The sequence below is a fragment of the Pogona vitticeps genome, chromosome 1, assembly GCF_051106095.1.
Source record: "Pogona vitticeps strain Pit_001003342236 chromosome 1, PviZW2.1, whole genome shotgun sequence".
NCBI classification, from domain to species: Eukaryota; Metazoa; Chordata; class Lepidosauria; order Squamata; family Agamidae; genus Pogona; species Pogona vitticeps.
This window is the reverse complement of record NC_135783.1, coordinates 341,399,933-341,422,280: the sequence shown is the minus strand read 5'-3', so window position 1 is coordinate 341,422,280 and position 22,348 is coordinate 341,399,933. Positions and strand designations below refer to the sequence as shown.

Genomic DNA, 22,348 nt, shown 5'->3' with positions numbered 1-22,348 from the left:
GTAGTCCAAAAATGTCTTTCTTAAGCTCTGGTATTAGGTAGAAGTCATCCTAAGGACGGACAGGTGGTTTTAACGTCAGTTGTTTGCACATTTCAGTCAGCTGATTCTTCCATTTTAGTTCACTTGATCCTGTGTTTACCTGTGCATGAGCTTTCTTTTCCCTTGCACTTATGGCCACCCCATGAATGATGCAGCAGCTTCCGCTCTCATTTTCCTCAAAAGTACTTCAGAGCAGTCTGTGCAAAGACTTTCGCATCCTCCTGAGGAGGAGAGCTGTAGCCACAGAACACTTATGTAACAGCTTCAGATGCTTTTCGTTTCCCAATTTTTAATCTGCTCAGCTGCTCTATCTTTGCGTGTTGCAATTGGCAGGACTTTTGTCAAACTGTTACAGATTAGCGCTGGGCCTGTAACCCCGTTAAAAGCTTGGCTGTGTTTATTTTCGTCAAGAAAAGGGCAAAACCAGGTTCACATGATCAGACTGAGATATTAAACAGCCTAGTGTGGATAAAAGGTATACCTCGTGAGTTGCATTTTTATCCAAGTACCTACCGGGCAGATAAGATTGCTCGGTGCACTGACGCTGGTAGGAACGCTGGAGGGAATTTATTCTTAAAATATTTACAGTCACGGATATCTGTAAATACAAAATACCAACAGGCAGGAAATGGCACAACTAACTGATTCTTCATACCCATTCAACCTAATGCCAGGAAGAAGATTTACAGATTAACCATGTATTTTACAAGGTAATTCTGCATATGGAATTTTCACTACAATGAAGCCACATGCAATAGAGAAATTAGGACGGCCACATTCAAATGAGGACAGGGTTTTTGCATTTTAATAGTTTAATTTCCTTTTCTGTACAAGAATTAAAAATGTAAAAGGCCTCTTTTTGCATTAACCAAAACCAATTCTGACTCTTTCTCTGTATTAAACATTTATTTTGTTTTATATATACAGTATATATAAATAATCCCTAGTAAAAACTATTCAGAAACAAAAGCAAGACATCTCTTCCTACGGCAGGACAGGAATCAGTGCAGGAACTCCAGAAAGCATAAGGGAACCTTGTTGACACTTTTTTCCTCACCAAGTGGCTTTTACTTTGTAAAATCCAGTCCACAGCTATTAGCTGCTAAACCATCTTCCACCTTGACAGCCAGCCAAGCTCCGTTCCAGAATGACAGAGTACTGCCGAGGCTGATCTGGTTAGTGCTCCTGCACGCTATTTAAACAAAACATAATCTGACTCAAGCTGACTATATATGGAAGTGCCTGACCAGCAAAAAGCTTGAGATGCTGGACTGGGAGGGAGTGTAGTAGACGTTCTCTCTCCACTCATGTAACTAAAATAGGCTTTTGGTAGCAAAGGTCAAATATCCAGTGTGACCCACCATTTCCCTGGGCGGTACACCACTTTTAAATTGCACAGTTCCCTGTTGAAGATTTGCAACACATGGGACATCCTGATCTGTCTGGGTGCCTCTGTCAAATGCTGCCGTGGAATCATCCTCGGCTGCTCTCCCAAGGTCAGGGATTTGCAGGCTAACTGTCCTGACGTTGTACACTCTGAGCAGGATCTCAGAAGTATTAATTTCAGTAAAACCGTGTTCTTGTAAAGCCAGGCAGGTCCTTTGAACTTGTTCAATGCATGGGGAAAAAGAACAGATGCGTCCACCTACAGAAGGAGAGAGAGGGACAAAAAGAGAAGAGAGAATGAATGAATGAATATATGAATGAAGTGCCACAGCTTCAATAAGCTCATTTGAACTCAGTCATCTAAACTGGCTAAATAAATAAACTGCAATTCTGTGAAACATTCATGTTCAAAGTAGCTTCATTAATGTCAGTGGATCCACTTCTCTAAATCTTTCTTGATTTATTTTTACCTACATTACATCAGTAGATCTCAGGATGAGTTACAGTAAATTAAACACCAGTTTGACACACAGTCATAAATCTATGTCAGAAACCCCCAATCCAGTCTGAGATCAACAATGGCAAGTCTGAACCAAGCAACTGTTACGAAGACTTCAAAGCTAGCTCTAAATCTAGGATTCTAATGAGACCATCATTGGAGTCAGTTGGGTCTTACAGAGGAAGACATTTTGCAACCAAAGTGCCAGAGCTGTTGGAACCTCATGGTGCAGTGATTCAACTTCAGTACCGCATCCAATACTCTGCTCATGGCCCAGGTTCAATCCCAAGGGCAGGCTTGAGGTTCACTCAGCCTTCCATCCTTCTGAGCTCGGTAAACTGAGTACACAGCTCACTGGGGAGGGCAATGTGTAGCCTGCATAATTAAATTGTAAATTGTGGACAGAGTGCTTTAAGTGCTATGGGGAAGTATATTAGCAGTTGGAAATTGTTTGGATTTCTGGTTTATTAGTAAAAAGGAAAAAAAGACTTAAACCCTTGCTACTACAGAGTGGAGGGGTGTGTGTCATATGCATGTGATAGATCAACATGCAAAATTCCAGGCAGAATCTAGAGTCTTGTGTCACTGTCACACTAGATGTTGTTCCAAGATCATGTTACCATTGTCTCTCGAGACTGAAGGATGCCTACAGTAGTGTCACTGTCAAGAAAAAATAGGTTTATTATGGCTTAAGCCTTGTGGTCCTTGCTACAGCTAATTTCATCAGAGGCATGAATTACCGTCATGGAGCTTATTTGGATTATATGGATTATAACTCTCAGAGTCCCCCCAGCCGATGAGTAGGGAGTTGTATTTAAGAAATATCTTTCCTAATGATATTTTGGTGAGGAGAGGGATTGTAAACAGTAAAGTCAGAGTGGAAATTTACTTTATGAACAATATTGGAAGCTACTACCCTACATCAACTGATTTGGGAGTAAGCCCCAATGAGCCCAATGCCTCTTAAGCAGAGTTCAGACTGCAATGTTAAAACATATTACTGCATCACTCCCCCTCCATTGCCCACACAACCCACTTGTCTCTCATCCCTGTCTACAGAGCCTGTGTCCTGAGCACACTCCTGTACTGCAGTGAGTCCTGGACCCTTTGTGCACAGCAGGAGAGGAAGCTGAACACGTTCCATATGCGTTGCCTCCGACGCGTTTTTGGTATCACCTGGCAGGACAAAGTTCCAAATAGAGTAGTCCTAAAAGGAGCTGGAATTTTTAGCATGTATACATTACTGAAACAGCGACGTCTACGTTGGCTTGGGCACGTTGTGAGAACGGCTGATGGTCGGATTCCAAAATATCTCCTGTATGGAGAATTAGTGCAGGGAAAGCGCTCGAGAGGGAGACTACAGCTGCGATACAAGGATATCTGCAAGCGGGATCTGAAGGCCTTAGGAATGGATCTCCATAGATGGGAAACCCTGACATCTGAGCGTTCAGCCTGGAGACAGGCAGTGCATCATGACCTCTCCCAATCTGAAGAGATACTTGTCCAGCAGACCGAGGCAAAGAGGCAATCCCAAAAGCATCAAAATCAGGGAACTGGACAGGGGACAGACTGGATTTGTCTTCAGTGTGGAAAGGATTGTCACCCTCAAATTGGCCTTCTCAGCCACACTAGACACTGTTCCAAGTCCTCCATATAGAGCACGTTACCATCGTCTTTCGAGACTGAAGGATGACTATGTACAGTGGTGCCTCGCAAGACAAGCGCTCCATTTTATGACGAAATCACATTACAACGAAGTTTTGATGTTTCCTATGGGGGAATTTTGCTTTGCGATGATCGGTTCCCTGCTTCGGGAACCGATTCTCGCAAAATGACGATTTTCCTACAGCTGATCGGCAGTTTCAAAATGGCTGCCGGGTAAAAAAAAATGGCTCCCCGCTCTTTTCCAGGACGGATTCCTCGCTGCACGGGCAGCGAAAATGGCCGTGCTATGGAGGATCTTCGCTGGACGGTGAGTTTCAAGCCCATAGGAATGCATTAATCGGGTTTTAATGCGTTTCTATGGGCTTTTAAATTTCGCTTTACGATGTTTTCGTTCTACAGCGATTTCGCTGGAACGAATTAACATCGTAATGCGAGGCACTACTGTATGTGTATTGTCCCTGATCAGTGCTTCACCTCCTAGACTCCGTCCCCCAGATGTTAGCACCTCATTAAAAGAGGCTGTGACTTTCTCAGAGATGCCCTTCACGCCTTCCTCGGCAGCTATAGATGTCAGATTTGAGTAAACAGGGACAATGTTGTTCTTGTTCTCCTATGAGGGATCACACATTATCAAGGCCACTCTGATTTTGAGTGCAGCATCCCTAATCAGTGACACCGCACTGCATCTTATCCTTTAGTGCAACACAAACTACTTTGGAGTGGGGGGGCTATTATGGTCCAAAAGGAAGGCAGTCTAATTACCTAGTACCTCACTCTTCCAAAACCAAAAACATTTCTAAACCAGAGGGAAATGCAGCCAAGATCGCCAATGGTGGTGGTGGTGATCTGAGCTGCAGGCTAACCCTCGGAAGGCCGCAGGTTGTCTGCTCCTGTTTCAAAGAGTGCACATGCACAAATCTAATCCGCACTCCTGTTTTTCCTTTCTTTCCCTCAAAGGAAGACAGGTACTGCATAACCTCTTCTAATCTTGAAAATTGCCCTTTAGGGATGTCTCAGACTGGCCTTTTCTTTGGCACTGCTCAGAGCCGATGTTTAAAAACAACAATAAGCATTAATCACGCTCAGACAGCTGCCTGCAGTCTCAGCAGAAGGAAGCACAGTTTCCCCCAGGAAATACAGAAATGGCATTTCTGGGGAGACAAGGTTCTAACTGAAGCACACGTGCTTCATGTACTAGTGGTATTAAAGTTTCTGCTGATGTTTAGCATGCAGACAAATACCAGCAGCATACCAGATAAGGACAAAGGACCCATCATTCTTGTATAGCCGCCTAGAGTGGTTGTAAGACCAGATAGGCGGGAAATAAATAAATAAATAAATAAATAAATAAAGTATAGCTGACTGTTAAGTCTCAAATCAAGAGTCTTCCCATTTCTGTTCTATTTCTATTTAAAACTTGATGGTGGGCTGGGGGGGGTTTGAAGAAACAGAAAGAAAGAAAGTTGTGAAATTAATTGTCTTCATTATTTAATTTTGAGAAAAGCCCTTGTTACCTTGTGAGCAGCCCACCTAGCTAATCACTTTTCCAACTCTCTAGTCCCTTTGCTGGGCTATCTTTAAGCCCAAAACATAAGAGCCAAACTGACTGAATTGTAAACTAAATAATAATGTATTTTATTTTATGAAGCATAATGGTTATGCGGCATAATTCTTAATCATGCAGTTTCTTGTGTCTTAAAAGAACTAACTTTCTAACTATAACAAGTTACAGTATTTCTTAACAATGTAACCATGACAGACCATTCTCTTTCAGAAACCCATACTACCCTGTTTCCCTGAAAATAAGACCTAAGCCCTAGTATGATTTTTCAGAATGCTTATAATAGAAGCCCTACCCCCAAAATAAGCCCTAGTTAAGTGAAACCCCACCCTCCACCATTGTACAGCAACCAGAAGAAGATGACATGACTGTACAGTATTTGAATAAATGTAGATTGTTGTACATGGGGGGGGGGAAATCCCCTGAAAATAAGCCCTAATGCTTTTTTGGAAAAAAATAAGACCCTGTCTTATTTCCGGGAAAACACTGTACTATGCTGGTAAACTGTGTATCAACCTTCCTCCAGCCCCTCTGATTGTTAACCCCCTATGGTAAAAGTAGAATACTAATGTACAATAACTACAACCTCTTACACCAAGGTTGGGCAAAGTGTGGCCCATCAGATAGTTCTGGGACTACAACATCCTGCATTGCTCACATGATGGGAACTATAGTCCTATCATATCTGGAAAGCTACCAGTTGCCCACACCATGTTACACCATTTTAGACATGCAATAACAACACTCTGAAGACTGATCTCTTGGCCCATTTGCTTCAGGCTAAGAAGCAAATGGTACCCAAGGTAGTCAGGTTACTTTGTCAGGGGAGTGAATATGCCACAAGAGTAGTAAAAAAATCAGTAACAATAAATCAACAAACTGACAATTTGTGTCTCATTCCTGACACTCCAAATTAGCTACCTTCTATCTAATGGCAGGGCTAGCTCTGTCTTTTATTCAGTTTGTTACTCTTTGGTGGCTATTCAGTTCATAGACAGACTTCAGTGGTTTTTTGTTACAGAGTTTTCTTCCAAATTCAAGATAAAAAACCAATTAGAATAATAACAACCAAAGAAAACTAAATGGAACAAAACAGCTGGTAGAGTGGGCAGGGGATATGAGCCATTGCTCAGAGGTTGCTCATTTCCTTAATTTGAACCTATGGAGATATCATGAACAACTAATCTGCATTCTCCTTCTTCAGCTAGGTATATTTATGGTGTATTGACCACCAGTACCCAACATTTGGTCTTCCAGATCCTTTAGACCACTGGTTCTTAACCTTTGTTACTCAGATGTTTTTGGACTGCAACTCCCAGAAGCTTTCACCATCAGCTCTGCTGGCTGAGGTTTCTGGGAGTTGCAGTTCAAAAACACCTGAGTAACAAAGGTTAAGAACCACTGCTTTAGACTTCAGCTCCTAGAAGATACAGCCATAATGGTCAATCGCCAGGGATTCTGAGAGCTTAAATCCATGGAGGACCAATGACAGAAAATCACTGGTGCACATTATAAAATGATTCAACAGCCATTCCTTCTTCTGTGGGGAATTCTGTTTGTGTGAAACACATAATTAGAAATACCTCACCAAACTACACTTCCCATTATTCTTTGGGGGGTGGGTGGGGAGCCACTAAAAGTGATACAGTATTTGCAGGGAATATGTGTCTTTCAAATATTTTAACCTGGAGCCATACCTCAGGCATATAAAATCCACTGAATCTTACTGGGTTGTGATTTGACTCTACATCTGAATTGCCTGCATCAAATATAGAAGGAGTAGGGTGAGGCAGAGGGGAAAGGGGGGAAGAGACAGAGAACTGGCTGTGTTTATTTAAGAGAAATGGTATGCGCATACAGAATAATCTCCAGTCCTTAGATGGAGAACTCTGGAGACGTTAGCTTTCTAGCCTAGAGGACTCATGTCTCCTGAACATATGAACTTGACAAGAGATGGTGAAGGAAAATCACCCTAAGGTTAACTGATCAGTTAGATAGAACCGAAGGGCAGACATACCAGTGTCTTTGTGCAGCCATGTTTTACAGAGAGGGAGAAAGAGAGAGAATATATATGTCGGCCTTATATCTATCACCAAAGCTGCCTCTTGTCCCGAGCTTTTAAAACAATGTTTTAAAGTCTTCTGGAGTCCCCCCCACCCCACCCCACAATGTCACCTTTGTGGCTGGGAATAGAATGCTTCAGATTTACTCTGAAAAGCCATCCAGGCAGCCAAATCAGCTCAAGGAATTAAAAGGGATGTTGTCTGCCAGAAACTCAGGGACCGTGTGGTAACTCATGATGTAATATCCTCATAAGGCAGGATTCCTGCCACAAAATGGATTTTAACTGGGGATGGATGGAGGAGGAAGCAGCAAGCAGGAACAAAACATAATAGCTGGTGAAACATCAATTGCTTTGGGGAACTGCTCTGTATTCCTTCCCCTTTTCTCTCGCTCTCCCTCTTTCCTCCCTGCCTCATCCCTCTAATGAACCTAGCCTCGACTAAAGCCTGTTATGTAATTCATGCAACTGATAACAAGGCAATCTGTCACCGGTTTATACCAAATTCTCTATTGGGGGGGGGGGGAAGATGATGACAATGAAGAGAAAAGCTTTAAAGAAAACCCCAGTCAACACTGAAAATTAATTTACAATTTAGGCAAAATAAGTTGAGCGAATTTGGAACTGTACTATTTCTGAGTGAAATTAGGAAGAACATCTCATATTTTTTCAATTCTATGTATAAGAGCCTACCTGAAGCAGAGAGAAAGAATGTGAAACAACTAGGCCTGGCAGGTTAGCTATGACCGGGCAAGCTGAGAAAAGTCCTAAACAAACCAAAACATTTGTTCATCTGTTACATTCGTACCCTGCCTTTCCTCTAATGATTTCAAACCAGTTCCCATGGCTTTCCTCCTTTCCTGGTTTACCCTCAGAACAGTCCTGCATGTTAGGCTGATATGGTGTGACTGACTCAGGGCCACCCAATATGTTTCTAAGCCTCCATGTGGACTCAAGACGGGATCTCCCAAGTAGTGCTGAACTGGTACATTTGGAAGTGCGTGTATGCATTGCGGCACTCCACACAGCCACCCTGCCTCATAAAGAGAGTTTTAAAAAAGAGTGCAGGAAACCTGGATTGGTCCCTCTCAACAATTGAGGAGCAGATCTCTTGTCACCTTAATGACTCTTAACTGCCCATTGAAGACCAAACCACTCCTCAAGTACTTTGTATTACAGGACAAATAGCCAGCAACAATGTGCGGTTCCTGGGGAAATCCATTTCTCTCCTGCTGTTGAGAGGACTGCAGTTAAGCTCAGAGGGAACAGAAACTCCTGATGGGGACAGTGAATGATGATATTGTAGTCCCTGCTAATTAGAAAGACCTGGGGCTTTGACCCAGTTAGCTGTGACCCCACTACCCTATTGTTCCCAAACCCCAGCCCAAGATTATGACTACCATACCAATAATTACAGGGTAACTTTTTTTTTTTAAAAAAAAACCTGCTTAAATATCAATAGCTTTTGAGCGTATTCTTTCTATAATTTCATGGATACATATACTTTTACATGCACACAAATACGTGGGTCTGCCTCTTATCCATGGTAGTGCTAGCCAGTCTTGCTTTCATTTTTTCTATATCTGCTGCCACCATCATTACCACGATAAAAAAAAAACATTGATGTCTTTTCTATCATGCCCTTTCTCTATCACTCAGGGTACATCACTCTGTATTCCACAACCACAGAATTCTTGTGGTTAGGCTGAAAAGGTTCCAAGGTAGATTCAGTGAGTGTCATGGCTTGCTGAGTGGGAATTTGAATCCAGGTCTCTTCCACCATAGTTCAATACCCTTAAGACAGTTTTCCCAAATCAGTTCTCCTTCACAGGTGTTAGACAGTAACTCCTATCCCTAGCTAACAGGGAGGACAGTATGTCAGAGAATCCTGAAAACAATTGTAAAAAAACAATGGCTATCTGTCTGATTTAAAAGGCATTGGAATCTTCTCATAATACAGTGGTGCCTCGCTTAGTGACCTTAATCCGTTCCAGGAAAAACGTTGCTAAACGATTTAATAGCTAAGCGATTTTAAAAAGCCCATAGAAACGCATTAAAACGTGTTTAATGCGTTCCTATGGGCTTCAAAACTAACCTTATGCAAAGATCGTCCATAGGGGCGGCCATTTCTGGTGCCTTTAAAGCGAGGCAACACAGCAGGCAACCATTTTGTTTATCTGGCGGCCATTTTGGAACCACCGATCAGCTGGCCGAAAATGGGGGCTTTGCGATGATCGCTTCCCCGCGATCATCGCAAAGCAAATTTTCCCCATAGGGACCATCTCGAGGGCCTGTATTGTGTGTTGGGCTCGCGAGACAGGTTAGGGATTCTGTTGGTGTACCGCCCACCCTGCTGCGTACCAACAGTCTCCCTGCCTGAGCTGACAGAGGTAGTCTCGGACCTGATGTTGAGGACTCCCAGGCTGTTGGTGCTGGGGGACTTCAACATCCATGCCGAGGCTGCCTTGACTGGGGCGGCTCAGGACTTCATGGCCACCATGACAACCATGGGGCTGTCTCAATGTGTCATCGGTCCGACGCATGAGAAGGGCCACACCTTGGACCTGGTTTTCTCAACGGGACTGGAAGATGGTGGTTTGGATGTGGAGGGGCTGGTCGTGACCCCATTGTCATGGTCAGACCACTTCCTGGTCAAGTTCAGTCTATTAGCATCTTCTTCCCTCTGCAAGGGTGGGGGATCTATTAAGATGATCCGCCCTCGGAGACTAATGGATCCAGATGGATTCCTGAATGCTCTGGGGGATTATCCGTCTGATATGGTCGGCGCTCCTGTCGAAGCTCAGGTCACCCTATGGAATAGGGAGATGACCCGGGCGGTTGACACGATTGCGCCTAAGCGTCCTCTCCCTGCTCGCCGAGCCCAGACAGCTCCTTGGTATACTTCTGAACTGCGGGCGATGAAGCGAGAGGGGAGACGGCTGGAGCGCAGGTGGAGGAAATCCCGCTGGGAGTCTGATCGAACACAACTTAGAGCCCATTATCGGGCCTATTTCGTGGCAATACGGCTGGCGAAACGGCAATATTTCTCCAGCCGTATTGCTTCCTCAGAATGCCGTCCAGCAGAGCTGTTTCGGGTGGTCCGGGATCTTAAAACAAGCTGAGATGGCGCCGAGGACGGACGGCTAGCGCGTTTCCCCGCTGCCTCCGCGTTTTTCCGCTGCCTCGGTTCGCCTCTTGTTCTTCTTTCTTTTTCCTTTCCCCCAACACTTCAACACGCCTTTCTTTTTATTTCTTTTATTCCTTTCTCTCACCTCCTCACCCTAATTCTTTCTGTACATTTCCCCCCTGCTTTCCCCCACACATACTGCTGACGCTTGCTGGCGAGAAGCAGGAGCCGCTTTCCGGACCGAGAGCTCACAAGCGGGGATCGGAGTCGGAGCAGGAGCAGGGAAAGGGCTCCTCCGGTTTCCCGCTGGGCTCGGAGGTCTAGGAAAGCGGCGGGCGACGGGCTGGTGCGGAGGCGATCGCTGGAGGGGAGAAGATCTGCGGCTAGCGACGAACGCCCTCCCCTCCCTCCCTGGAGACGAACCTGGCCGCGCTGGAGAGATCTTGGCCCTGGGTGGCTGGCGCTGCGGACGGACGCCTCTGCGGGCGAGCGCGGAGCACAGGACGCCGGGTTTGCCTGCGGAGAGGTGGTGAGCAGCGGCCTGGAAGTGATTGGGGGTTCCCCGCTTGTCTGGGAGGAGTTCTCCTCCGGTGGAGTTGGTGGAGGAGCGGAGCGTCTTTTGGAGATTGGGGACCTTGGAGGTGCGGCTGGACGGACTGTTGGGGCTGGGGGCAGCCGAGAGGGTGCAAGATCCTGCAAGAACCAGCAGGAGCTGAGAGGCTGCCGGAGCGTGGAAACGCGGGCGCCATGTTGGAGATTCCCCTCCCAGCTCTTTCTTCCCTTGCCTGCTTCTCTGCCTCCGTCTGCTTGCTGCCATTTGATCTCCCCCCAACTGGATTCCTAAGGGGGGAAATGGCAGGGTCCAAGCTTTTTCCAGCTTGCTTGTCAGCGCTTGTGACCCTGCTCAGTGACAATATCGAGACCCCTGAGCCGGTTACTGTGATCCGGGACTCCTGCCTTGTTAACGAAACGCCACTGACTCTGGTATCATCTAAAGGGACAAAATCAATCAGCAGAGAAAAACAGTTTTTGGATTTATGTGGGGGATAACCTTTGGGGGAATACTGTAGCTACTTAGTTATTATACTGTGATTTTTTTTCTTTATTTTATTTAAATGTTTCTTTATTTGATACTATTATTATTCTTAGTTAGATTAATTTTGTTTATTTTATAATTGTATAAGTTATTTACTTTGGGTTAATTTGATTGTTTGTACTTAGTTGTTTTTTCTTTTTCCCCTCTTTTTTTTCTCTTTATTTATTTATTTATTTATTTATTTATTATTTTTTTTTTTCCCCCTTCTGATATGGTATGGAAGGCCTGCCCTCCCAGCGAGGGGCCCCAGAATATTTCTGTGATTACGGGTAGGGGGAAATATGGCATTGGCTCCGCCCCTGCTCGTGTTAGAAGAACTAGGGACAGATGTTTGAAGGCTGTTCCTTGTTCTGAGACGGAGACCAGCCCCCAGCATCGAGGTAACCAGACCAGCCAGCCTTCCACTCTACGCCTGGTGTTGTTGAACGCCAGGTCTGTATCCAATAAGGCCCAGGTAATACAAGACCTTATCCTGGAGGAGGATGCAGACCTGGCTTGCATAACCGAAACTTGGATTGGCGGAGAGGGGGGTCCCCCTCTAGCTCTCATCTGTCCGCCCGGTTATGCTGTCCAACACCAGGGTAGACTGGAGGGTCGGGGGGGGAGTAGCCATTGTCCATAAATCAAGCTTGGAGGTCACTAGGCGCTCCTCGGTGATAAAGCCGGGTCTTGAGGCCCTCCACGTGTCTATCGGGGCCAGGGATGGTATTGGGATCTTGCTGGGCTACCGTGCTCCCCGCGACCCAGCCACCTCCCTACCGGAGCTGGTGGACTTCGTCTCCGCGGCACTGTTGGGTTCCCCGAACCTATTGGTTCTGGGGGACTTCAATGTGCACGCGGGGGCGGAGACCTCTGGTCCAGCTCTTGAGTTCCTGGAGACCATGGCCTTCTTGAACATGTCCCAACATGTCAACGGCCCCACTCACGTGGGGGGTCATACACTTGACCTGGTTTTTTCTACCAATGGGAGTGAGAGTGGTCCGATGGTGACTGACCTTGAGTCGGTACCCTTGTCATGGTCGGATCACCACCTAATAAAGTGTACCATTAAAATGGCCCTCCCCCCCTGCAGGGAGCAGGGATCTATTGTTATGGTCCGCCCTCGAAGGCTACTGGATCCGGTTGGATTCCAGGATGCCATGAGAGGTGTTATGGCTGATCTGGCTGGCGCTCCTGTCGAGGCTCTGGTAGATGGCTGGTTTGCTGCCGCGTCTAGGGCTGTTGACATGATCGCACCTAAACGCCCTCTCCGCCGCAGAGACCGCCCGGCCCCCTGGTTTAACCGGGACCTCCGGGCGAGGAAGCGGGTCAGGAGACGGCTAGAGCGCAAATGGAGAAAGGTCCCGACGGATTTTAACAGGATAGCTGTCAGGGTCGCTACTAACCTTTATCTTGCTAAGGTAAAGGCTGCTAGTAGATCATACCTCGCTAACCGGATAAGCGAGGCGTCCAACCAGCAGGCGGAGTTATTCCGTATAGTACGCGACCTTTCCGGAATTGGTCTGGGCGATGGGCCTCCCCCTAGTTTTTCGCCGGACCAATTTGCAGCATTTTTTAAATCAAAAGTGGAGGCCATCCGCCGGGACCTCTCACCTTTTTTGAGCACAGTGAGTCGAGCTGAGATGTCCAGCGCTCCGTCTTGTCCGGTGATTTTGGACACCTTTCAGCCTGTTACGCCTGACACTGTTTCCAGGGCGCTTGACCGCTGTCGTGCCACCACCTCCTCTTTGGACCCTTGTCCGGCCTGGCTAATCAAAGCAGCCAGGCCGCTAACAACGGAATGGGCCACGGCTATAATAAATGGGTCTCTCCTTGAGGGCAGATTTCCATCTGCCCTGAAGGACACACTCATTAGGCCCATCAGGAAGAAACCTAGCTTGGCGGCGGACGAAATTGGCAGTTACAGGCCCGTCGCCAATGTTTCTTTCCTTAGCAAGGTAGTCGAGAGGGTGGTGGCCGACCAGCTTCAGGCGCTCCTGGATGAAACAGATGCCCTGGATCCATTCCAGTCGGGCTTCAGGCCGCGCCACGGCACAGAAACGGCTTTGGTCGCCCTGTGTGATGACCTATTGAGGGAGGCCGATAGGGGCAAAGTGTCCCTGTTGGTCCTCCTCGACATCTCAGCGGCCTTTGATACCATTGACCACGGTATCCTCCTGGGGAGGCTCTCCGAGTTGGGAATAGGTGGCCTGGCATTGTCCTGGCTCCGTTCCTTCTTGGAGGACCGTCCCCAGAGAGTCCAGCTTGGGGAGAGAGTCTCGGCCCCGTGGAGCCTCAATTGTGGGGTTCCACAGGGGTCGATTATCTCCCCAATGCTATTTAACATCTATATGAGGCCGCTGGGTGGGGTCATCAGGGGGTGTGGTGCTTCGTGTCACCAGTATGCGGACGACACGCAGCTCTACATCTCCTTTTTGCCAACTGCAGGAGAAGCCGTCCTGTGCCTTCAGCGCTGCCTGGGGACTATACTGGAATGGATGCAGGAGAACGGGCTTAGGCTGAACCCGGACAAGACGGAAGTACTGAGGGTGGGCCCTCCCACAGTCGGGGTTTTGGGAAACTCCCTCTCTTTTGGGGGGGTGACTCTCCCTGCAAAGGATGGGGTACGCAGCTTGGGGATCCATCTGGACCCGGTGCTCTCCATGGAGTCACAGGTGGCGTCGGTGGTCCGCACCGCCTTTTTTCACCTCAGGCGGATAGCCCAGCTGCGGCCCTACCTGGACGTGGGGGCGCTCACCATCTTAGTACACGCGCTCGTAATCTCAAGATTAGACCACTGTAATGCGCTCTACGTGGGGCTTCCTTTGAGGTTGCTGCGGAAATTACAGGTGGTGCAGAATGCGGCGGCCAGATTACTCAGTGGAGTGAAAAAGTTCCAACATATTTCGCCCACTCTGGCTGCATTGCATTGGCTGCCCATCAGGTTCCGCATCGACTTCAAAGTGTTAACGCTTACGTATAAAGCCCTAAACGGTTTAGGGCCTCGATACCTGGCGGAACGCCTATTCCCACCAAGTTCTACCCGGATCACACGGGCGAGCCAGGAGGTGAGGCTGAGGAGCTTAACGCCGAGGGAGGCCCGAAAAGAGAAAACAAGAAATAGGGCCTTCTCGGCGGTGGCTCCTCGCTTGTGGAATAATTTACCTCCTGGTATTCGCGGAGCTTCCTCGCTGGGTACCTTTAAGAACCTATTAAAGACCTGGTTGTTTCGGCAGGCCTTCTCACCAGATTACTTTTGATTTTCTTTTCTCCTTTATTGTTTCTTTACTTTAATTGTTTTGTAATTTGTTGTTTTATTTTATTGTATTTTATCTTTGTTGTTGGCCGCCTAGAGTAGTCCATCGTGACTAGATAGGCGGGATATAAATTAAATAAAATAAATAAATAAATAAATAAATTCTTCAACCGGGAAATCCGGTGGAGGTCCCGGACTGCTCATCAGCTCGCTGTGATGAGTTTGCCATACATTTTGAGGGAAAAATCGCTCAGATTCGCAGTGGGTTGGACTCCACAGTTACTGCAGAATCAGAGGATGTGTCCAGTGCGCCGTGCTTAGGTCCAGTATTAATGGATGAGTTTCAATTGTTGAGACCTGATGATGTGGACAGGGTGCTTGGATCTGTCCGTTCTACCACTACTCCGCTCGACCCTTGCCCATCCTGGCTAATTGGAAGATCAGCCAGGGGGGTTCGCACCTGGGTCCAGGAGGCCGTGAATGCCTCTCTGAGAGAGGGAGTGGTCCCTACCGCCTTGAAAGAGGCGGTAATTCGACCACTCCTTAAAAAGCCTAACCTGGACCCAAGGCTGGTGGTCAACTACCGACCAGTGGCGAACCTCCCTTATTTGGGCAAGGTGTTGGAGCGGGTTGTGGCCGGGCAACTCCAGGCGCTGCTGGATGAAACGGATTTTCTGGATCCATTTCAATCGGGTTTCAGGCCGGGTTTTGGTACAGAGACTGCCTTGGTCGCCCTGTACGATGACCTTTGCCGGGAGAGAGACAGGGGGAGTGTGACCCTGTTGATACTCCTGGACCTCTCAGTGGCTTTTGACACCATCGACCATGGTGTCCTTCTGGATAGGCTGGCTGGGTTGGGAGTTGGGGGCACTGTTTTACAGTGGTTCCGCTCCTTCCTGGCTGACCGTGTCCAGAGGGTGGTGCTGGGGGACAGTTGCTCTGCCCCATGGCAGTTATGTCATGGGGTTCCTCAGGGCTCAATACTGTCCCCCATGCTGTTCAACATCTACATGAAACCGCTGGGAGAGGTCATCAGGAGGTTTGGGCTGAGGAGTCAGCAATATGCTGACGATACTCAGCTCTACCTCTCGTTTTCCACCAATCCAGGTGAGGCAGTTTCTGTGCTGAACTCGTGTCTGGACCTGATAATGGACTGGATGAGGGTTAATAAATTGAAACTCAATCCAGACAAGACGGAAGTGCTGTTAGTGGGTGCTTCACCGGACAGGCTGGAGGGCCATTTCCCCGCCCTGAATGGGGTTACACTCCCCCTAAGGGACAGGGTCCGCAGCTTGGGGGTGCTCCTGGACCCCAGTCTAACACTGGAAGCCCAGGTGGAGTCGGTGGCCAGGGGCGCCTTCCTTCAGCTGCGGAAATTATACCAGCTACGGCCCTACCTGGACGAGCGGAGTCTCATGACAGTCACACATGCACTGGTAACATCCCGCATAGATTACTGCAATGCGCTTTACGTGGGGCTGCCTTTGAAGACGGTCCGGCGATTGCAACTGGTCCAGAATCGAGCTGCGCGGCTGGTGAGTGGTGCAGCTGCCACGGAACATATCAAGCCGATTCTGTATAAGTTACATTGGCTACCAGTTGCTGCCCGGGCCCAATTCAAAGTGCTTGTTTTGACATATAAAGCCCTAAACGGCTTGGGCCCTGGATACCTGAAGGACCGCCTCCTTCCATATGAACCTACCCGGCAGTTAAGATCTAGCCAGGGGGCCCTTTTGAAAGAGCCGTCCCTTAAGGAGGTAAGAGGGACGGCTTGTAGACAAAGGGCCTTTTCGGCAGCTGCCCCCAGACTATGGAATGCCCTCCCGACTGAGATTCGTCTGGCGCAGACGCTGATGACATTTCGGCGCCAGGTCAAAACCTTCCTGTTCCAGAAGGCTTTTAATTGAAATAATATTAGCTGTGGGTCTGATGGCAATTTTAATTGTATTTTAATTGTATTTTGATTATATTATCTTTTGCTGTATTGAATTTTAATTATTGTAAGCCGCCCAGAGACCTCTGGGTAGTTTGGGCGGCATATAAATTGAATAAATAAATAAAATAAATAAAATAAGCGATCGCTCTTGCGATGGCCAAAACCCCATCGCTAAGCGATTTCGTTGCTCAACGAAGCGATCGCTAAGTGAGGCACAACTGTATATTAACAAAACAAACCTCAGCAGCTGCAGCATAGGATGTTACATGCCTTGCAAGTAACTGAATATTTTAATATTCATTCGCAAATCACATTCAGATGCACTCCAGTTTCCACCACTCAAGAGACTGAAGTTTCCGACAGAGTGAAACTTTAGCAATGGCAACTAGCACTCCCAAAGTCCAAAAGGAGTTTCTTGGTTCTACAAGGGAGGTACCCAGAAAACACAGTTAGGTCCCAGTGCGTAGGGACTTTGGGGGAACGATATGAAGGATATGGCAGAAAGTTTATGAGTTCAAACCAGTTCACTTAATCGTCACTGTGAACAACTGATTGCCTGACTCCTAATCCTGCTATAAATGGTTCTGCAGAGTGGTTGGGAAATTTGGGGGTTTGTCACAACAGCCTTGTTGACCAGACACCTCTGAAAGATGTCTTTTCTGCCCTCAGAAATGCTAAAATGGTAGCATCGCCACTCACCTGCAAACGTTTGCTTGTATATCTTGCAGGCGGATCCGGTTTAAATCTGAACTTCCAAAAAAGCAAGCTGAAATTTGATGAGTGTTTGTGCGTGAAAAGAAACGCCATATAGTTGTCAAAAGCACTGAACGGAGGTTTCTTTCCAGCACAAACTGTTTGCATTTCTGCAACGCCAAGTACATTTTAAAAACAGCACAGAAGGAAAGCCCGGTAGGGAGTCTCATTAATAAATCACAGCTCCAGACAATATATTCCAGACTTCCAGCTTTCTGGCTTTTGATTTTTCAGTAAATGGTGCTGAAAATGTGGCAGAGGGTGGGGTTGGGGAGGGGAGAGATGTTCTAATTCTTAGCATCTAGGGAATGGGGAGAGCATCTCGTCTCAGTGAAATGTCACCTCACAATAAATGCTTTGTATTTAGAGAAAGCACGAAGGGGGAGGGGACGCGAGAGCAGCTTATACTATTGCTCATGGTTGGCTTTTAAAGAATTGCTCTATAGTGGCCTATGATGGAATGATAGAAGTTATGAAAATGTTAAGCTGACAGTTACATAATGGTTGGTGAATACAAAGACATGTTTCAAAGTAACATGAAATGAAAATTTCCAAAGTGGCTAAAGTTTATTGCTTTCAAAATACCTCACAGAGAGCCACATCCTAATCCAGGCTATATAGAGAAAAAACATTTTTATTACCCCAGGGTCTTTGTTAACTACTGGAGAATATATACACTACAAAGACTTTAATATTACAGTGGTGCCTCGACTTACGAACGTACTGACACACGACCATTTTGAGTTACGACCAGCTCCAGCTGCAAAATATTGCTTCTACTTGCGACCGGTGCTTCGAGTTATGAACAGAAAAAAGGCAGGGGAAAAAGGTGGGGAATTCAAATTGCTAACTGTTGGTGGCGAAGAGGCTGCTTCTTTGTAGTTCTTTCGCTCCAGTGGTTAGAGAGTGTGTGATCAGACTGCCTGGCAAGGTGCTGCTTTCTACTTTTTAAAAACTGTTCTGAGTGGGTTTTGCAGCGTGGTTTTGGGCTGGGTGTGGGATTTTGTTTCTATGCTGTGATGGGTCTTGCAGGGTTTGTTTGTTTTTTCACACACACCCCATTTCTGATGGGTCTTGCAGGGTTTGTTTGTTTTTTGGTGTCTCCCCCCCCCAATTTCCGATGGGTCTTACAAGGTTTGTTTGGTTTTTTCTTTGTTTTTGTTTTTTTGCATTTCCAAGGGCTCTTGCATGGTTTGTTTGCTTTCCGCTTTGCTTGTTTTGCATTTCTAAAGGGTCTTGCATGGTTTGTTTGCTTTCTGCTTTGCTTTTTTTGCATTTCCGAAGGGTCTTGCATGGTTTGTTTGCTTTCTGCTTTGCTTTTTTGCATTTCCAAAGGGTCTTGCACGGTTTGTTTGCTTTCTCCTTTGCTTTTTTTGCATTTCCAAAGGGTCTTGCATGGTTTGTTTGCTTTCTGCTTTGCTTTTTTGCATTTCCAAAGGGTCTTGCACGGTTTGTTTGCTTTCTCCTTTGCTTTTTTTGCATTTCCAAAGGGTCTTGCATGGCTTGTTTGCTTTCTGCTTTGTTTTTGCATTTCCGAAGGGTCTTGCATGGTTTATTTGCTTTCTGCTTTGCTTTTTTTGCATTTCTGAAGGGTCTTGCATGGTTTGTTTGCTTTTCTTCCCCCCTCCCTTCAGCCAGAATGGATTAATCACGTTTCCGATGGATCTTGCAGTGTGTGTGGGGGGGGTTTGATTTTTTTCTTTGGCTGGAATTGATTAATTACATTTCAGTGCATTCCTATAGGAAATAATACTTTGACTTACAGTGGTGCCTCGCATTACGATGTTAATTCATTCCAGCGAAATCGCTGTAGAATGAAAACATCGTAAAGCAAAATTAAAAAGCCCACAGAAACACATTAAAACCTGTTTATTGCGTTCCGATGGGCTTCAAAATCACCGTCCAGCGAAGATCCTCCATAGGGCGGCCATTTTCGCTGCCTGTCTTGCAAGGAATCCGTCCCTAAGCACAGCGGGGAGCCATTTTTTTAACCTGGCGGCCATTTTGAAACTGCTGATCAGCTGTTGGAAAATCGTCGTTTTGCGAAGAATCAGTTCCCGAAGCAGGGAACCGATCATCGCAAAACGAAATTCCCCCATAGGAAACATCGTAATGCAGTTTCGTTAAACGAAGCGATCGTAATGCGAGACACCACTGTACGACCATTTTGAGTTATGACCAGAGTTCCGGAACCAATTAAGTTCATAAGTTGAGGCATCCCTGTACTTCCAACTGACATGGCTTCCTCCCACAAAATCCTAGGAACTGCTGTGAGGTAAGAGAGCTAAGATTTCCCTGAAAAAGATCACTAACTTCCATTTCTGAACTACTTGTTCTTCTGCAGGGATGAGGAGATAAGAGAACAATTATTCAACCAGTTCACCTCTCTGATTACCATAAAACCTTTGTGTTTATGAAGAATAAGATCAGGTTATGATCAAGTATTAGCCCACATCATAAAAAAGTGAGAGCCATTTTTGAGCAGTTTCACATTTAGTTTAATAAACATTTGAAGTATGTGAGTGCTGTTGTTGTTATTATTATTACTACTGTCATTCTGGAGCACTGCAGATAATTCTTCTTGGTGGTATATCATGTGCGTGTATCTAGTGTAGCTCCTTTCTGGCTCAATGTAGTCCAGCATATTCATTTTGCATCAGAAAATTCTTTGATATCTGTGCATGCTTCATTACTTTGAAACTATATTTGTCTGACCTAGATCATCAGCAAATTTGGGGCCTGCATATCCTTTTTATAGCAAAATGATTTCTATTTCAGAACTGGAAAAAGAAACACTCAGCACTTACTGTTAAGCAACCCGAGTTTTGCCACTTTACCTAGAAGGCATATTTTACTGATCCCAGCTTCAAGCAGCTTTGTTTTGAGATACATGATAAGCTTATATTAATGTACAGGCCTGCTGCAGTGATGTTATGTGCTGTCAAATAACATCTGACTTACGATATGCTCCCTAAGATCCTTTCATTAACAGCTCTTGCAAACTAATATGTCTTTCAACTATTCTATCATAACTATTTTCTCCTTTCCTCTTCCTTGCTTTTCTTCTTTATAGTTAAGATTAAAATTAAAATCAGAATCTTCTGGAGTTACTTCCAGCTAATTCTCAAATTCTCTTGGTTTTATGAGGTCATAATACAATCAATTTGTAGACCACCTCAGAGATGTCAATAGTGGCCATATTAGCTGTGAGATTCCTGGAACTGTAGTTCAAAAACAAATGTTTCTCATCTGTTGGCCATCTAGCCCAAAGCCCCAGGAAGTCAAAACCTATAACCTATCCAACAACCAATGGTCGAGCAGAGAGATCACTACTCTTCTAAGTAATTGATCTAACTAGTAAGATGTTTCTTCTAATCAAAATCCATCATGTTAACTTCCACTGATGGAAGAGTGGTCCTTGATTCTATCCAGTAAATCTAGTCTTGCTACTTCAGGCAACAGAGACGTTGTTGCCCTATGAAAAGCCTTAAATATTTGAAAGGTGGGAAATAAGCTTTCAAAAGAGTAATAGCAAAAGCAGTAATAGAGGCAGCAGTAATAGCGGGAGCAGATTAACAGTAACCTTCATAGTGTTCTTCTCCTATTGGAGGTCAGACATCATCATAGGTACACTGACTTTGGGTGTGAGGTCTCTAAACAGTAACATTGTTGCATCTAAACCAGTCATCCACATCTTACACTGAAGTTCTCCTTCCTACACTTTTTTGTTTCTCAATAGAGTCGTGCCCCGCTTAACGACTGCCCTGCATTATGACAAATCCGCTTTCCGATGATGTTTTTGCGATGGTCTAAATGGGGGAATTTCACTTAGCGATGATCAGTTCCCTACTTCGGGAACCCAGCTGATCGTCGGGGTTTCAAAATGGCCACCGAGTGCTTAAAATGGCTCCCCTGCTTAGGGATGGATTTCTTGCTATACAGGCACCGAAAATGGCCACCGTATGGAGGATCTTCGCTGGACTGTGAGTTTTTAGCCCACTGGAACGCATTGAACGGTTTCCAATGCGCTTCAATGAGTTTTTTAATTTCGCTTTACGTTGTTTTTGCTTAACAGCGATTTTTCTGGAATGGATTATTGTCGTTAAGCAAGGCACCACTGTACATTACTGAAGGCAAAACAAAGTGTGTTGTTTACATACCACCCCATAGTTCTTAAAGCACTCTGTGTGGTTTACAATTTAAATTATGCAAGCTACATACACATTGCCCTCCCAGGGTAGATATTTTACTGACCTGAGAAAGATGAAACCTTGAGGAGCCTACCTAAGCTTGGGATCAAACTCAGGTCATAAGCAGAATCTTCACTGCAGTAATGCAGTTCAACCACTGGAATATTCTACGCTTTCTACATTTTATCTAATAATCTATTTTTTAAATAACCGTAATTCAATGCAATACAGCACAACTAAGAATATTTATTATTGTACAACTGGAATTTTCAAATCTTTGTTGCAGATTACTTGTTTTAAGCATGAGTCTCTGGTCTATCTCTATTTTATTTTTGATGACACAACTATGATCCCACTGTTCATTCAACCAAATTTCAACATACAGTGGTACCTCGCTAGACAACCCCGCTGTACGACAAATCCGCAGGACAGTGACTTTTTGCGATTGCTATAGAGATTCGCAAAACAGTCATTCCTATGGGGGAATTCCACTGGATGTTGATTAGGTCCGTGCTTCGCGGACCGTTTATTCGCAAGACGACGATCTTTACAGCTGATCGTCGGGTTCCTAAAATGGCTGCCCTGTGTTTTCGCAGGGCAACCATTTTAACAGCTGATTGGCACTCGGAAAATGGCTTCCCCTATGCGCGATCTTCGCTGTACTACAAGGTAATTTCCCCATTGGAACGCATTAAATGGGTTTCAATGCATTCCAATGGGAATTTTTTTTTCGCATGATGATGATTTCGCTTAACAGTGGTTTTCCCAGAATGGATTATCGTCGTCATGCGGGGCACCA

General features: G+C 45.8%; 1 protein-coding gene across 2 annotated transcripts in view; it reads right to left on the bottom strand.

Moving 5' to 3' along the window:
* Positions 1-833: 833 nt before the first annotated feature.
* The window catches only part of TRMT61A (tRNA methyltransferase 61A), a 64,125-nt gene continuing 42,610 nt past the window's right edge, over positions 834-22,348 (bottom strand). For both annotated transcript variants that reach the window (XM_072986708.2, XM_020808934.3), the window contains exon 4: positions 834-1,684. In XM_072986708.2, the coding sequence (XP_072842809.2) occupies positions 1,353-1,684 (332 nt within the window). In that variant the 3' untranslated portion in view covers positions 834-1,352. The remainder of the gene's footprint in view (positions 1,685-22,348) is intronic.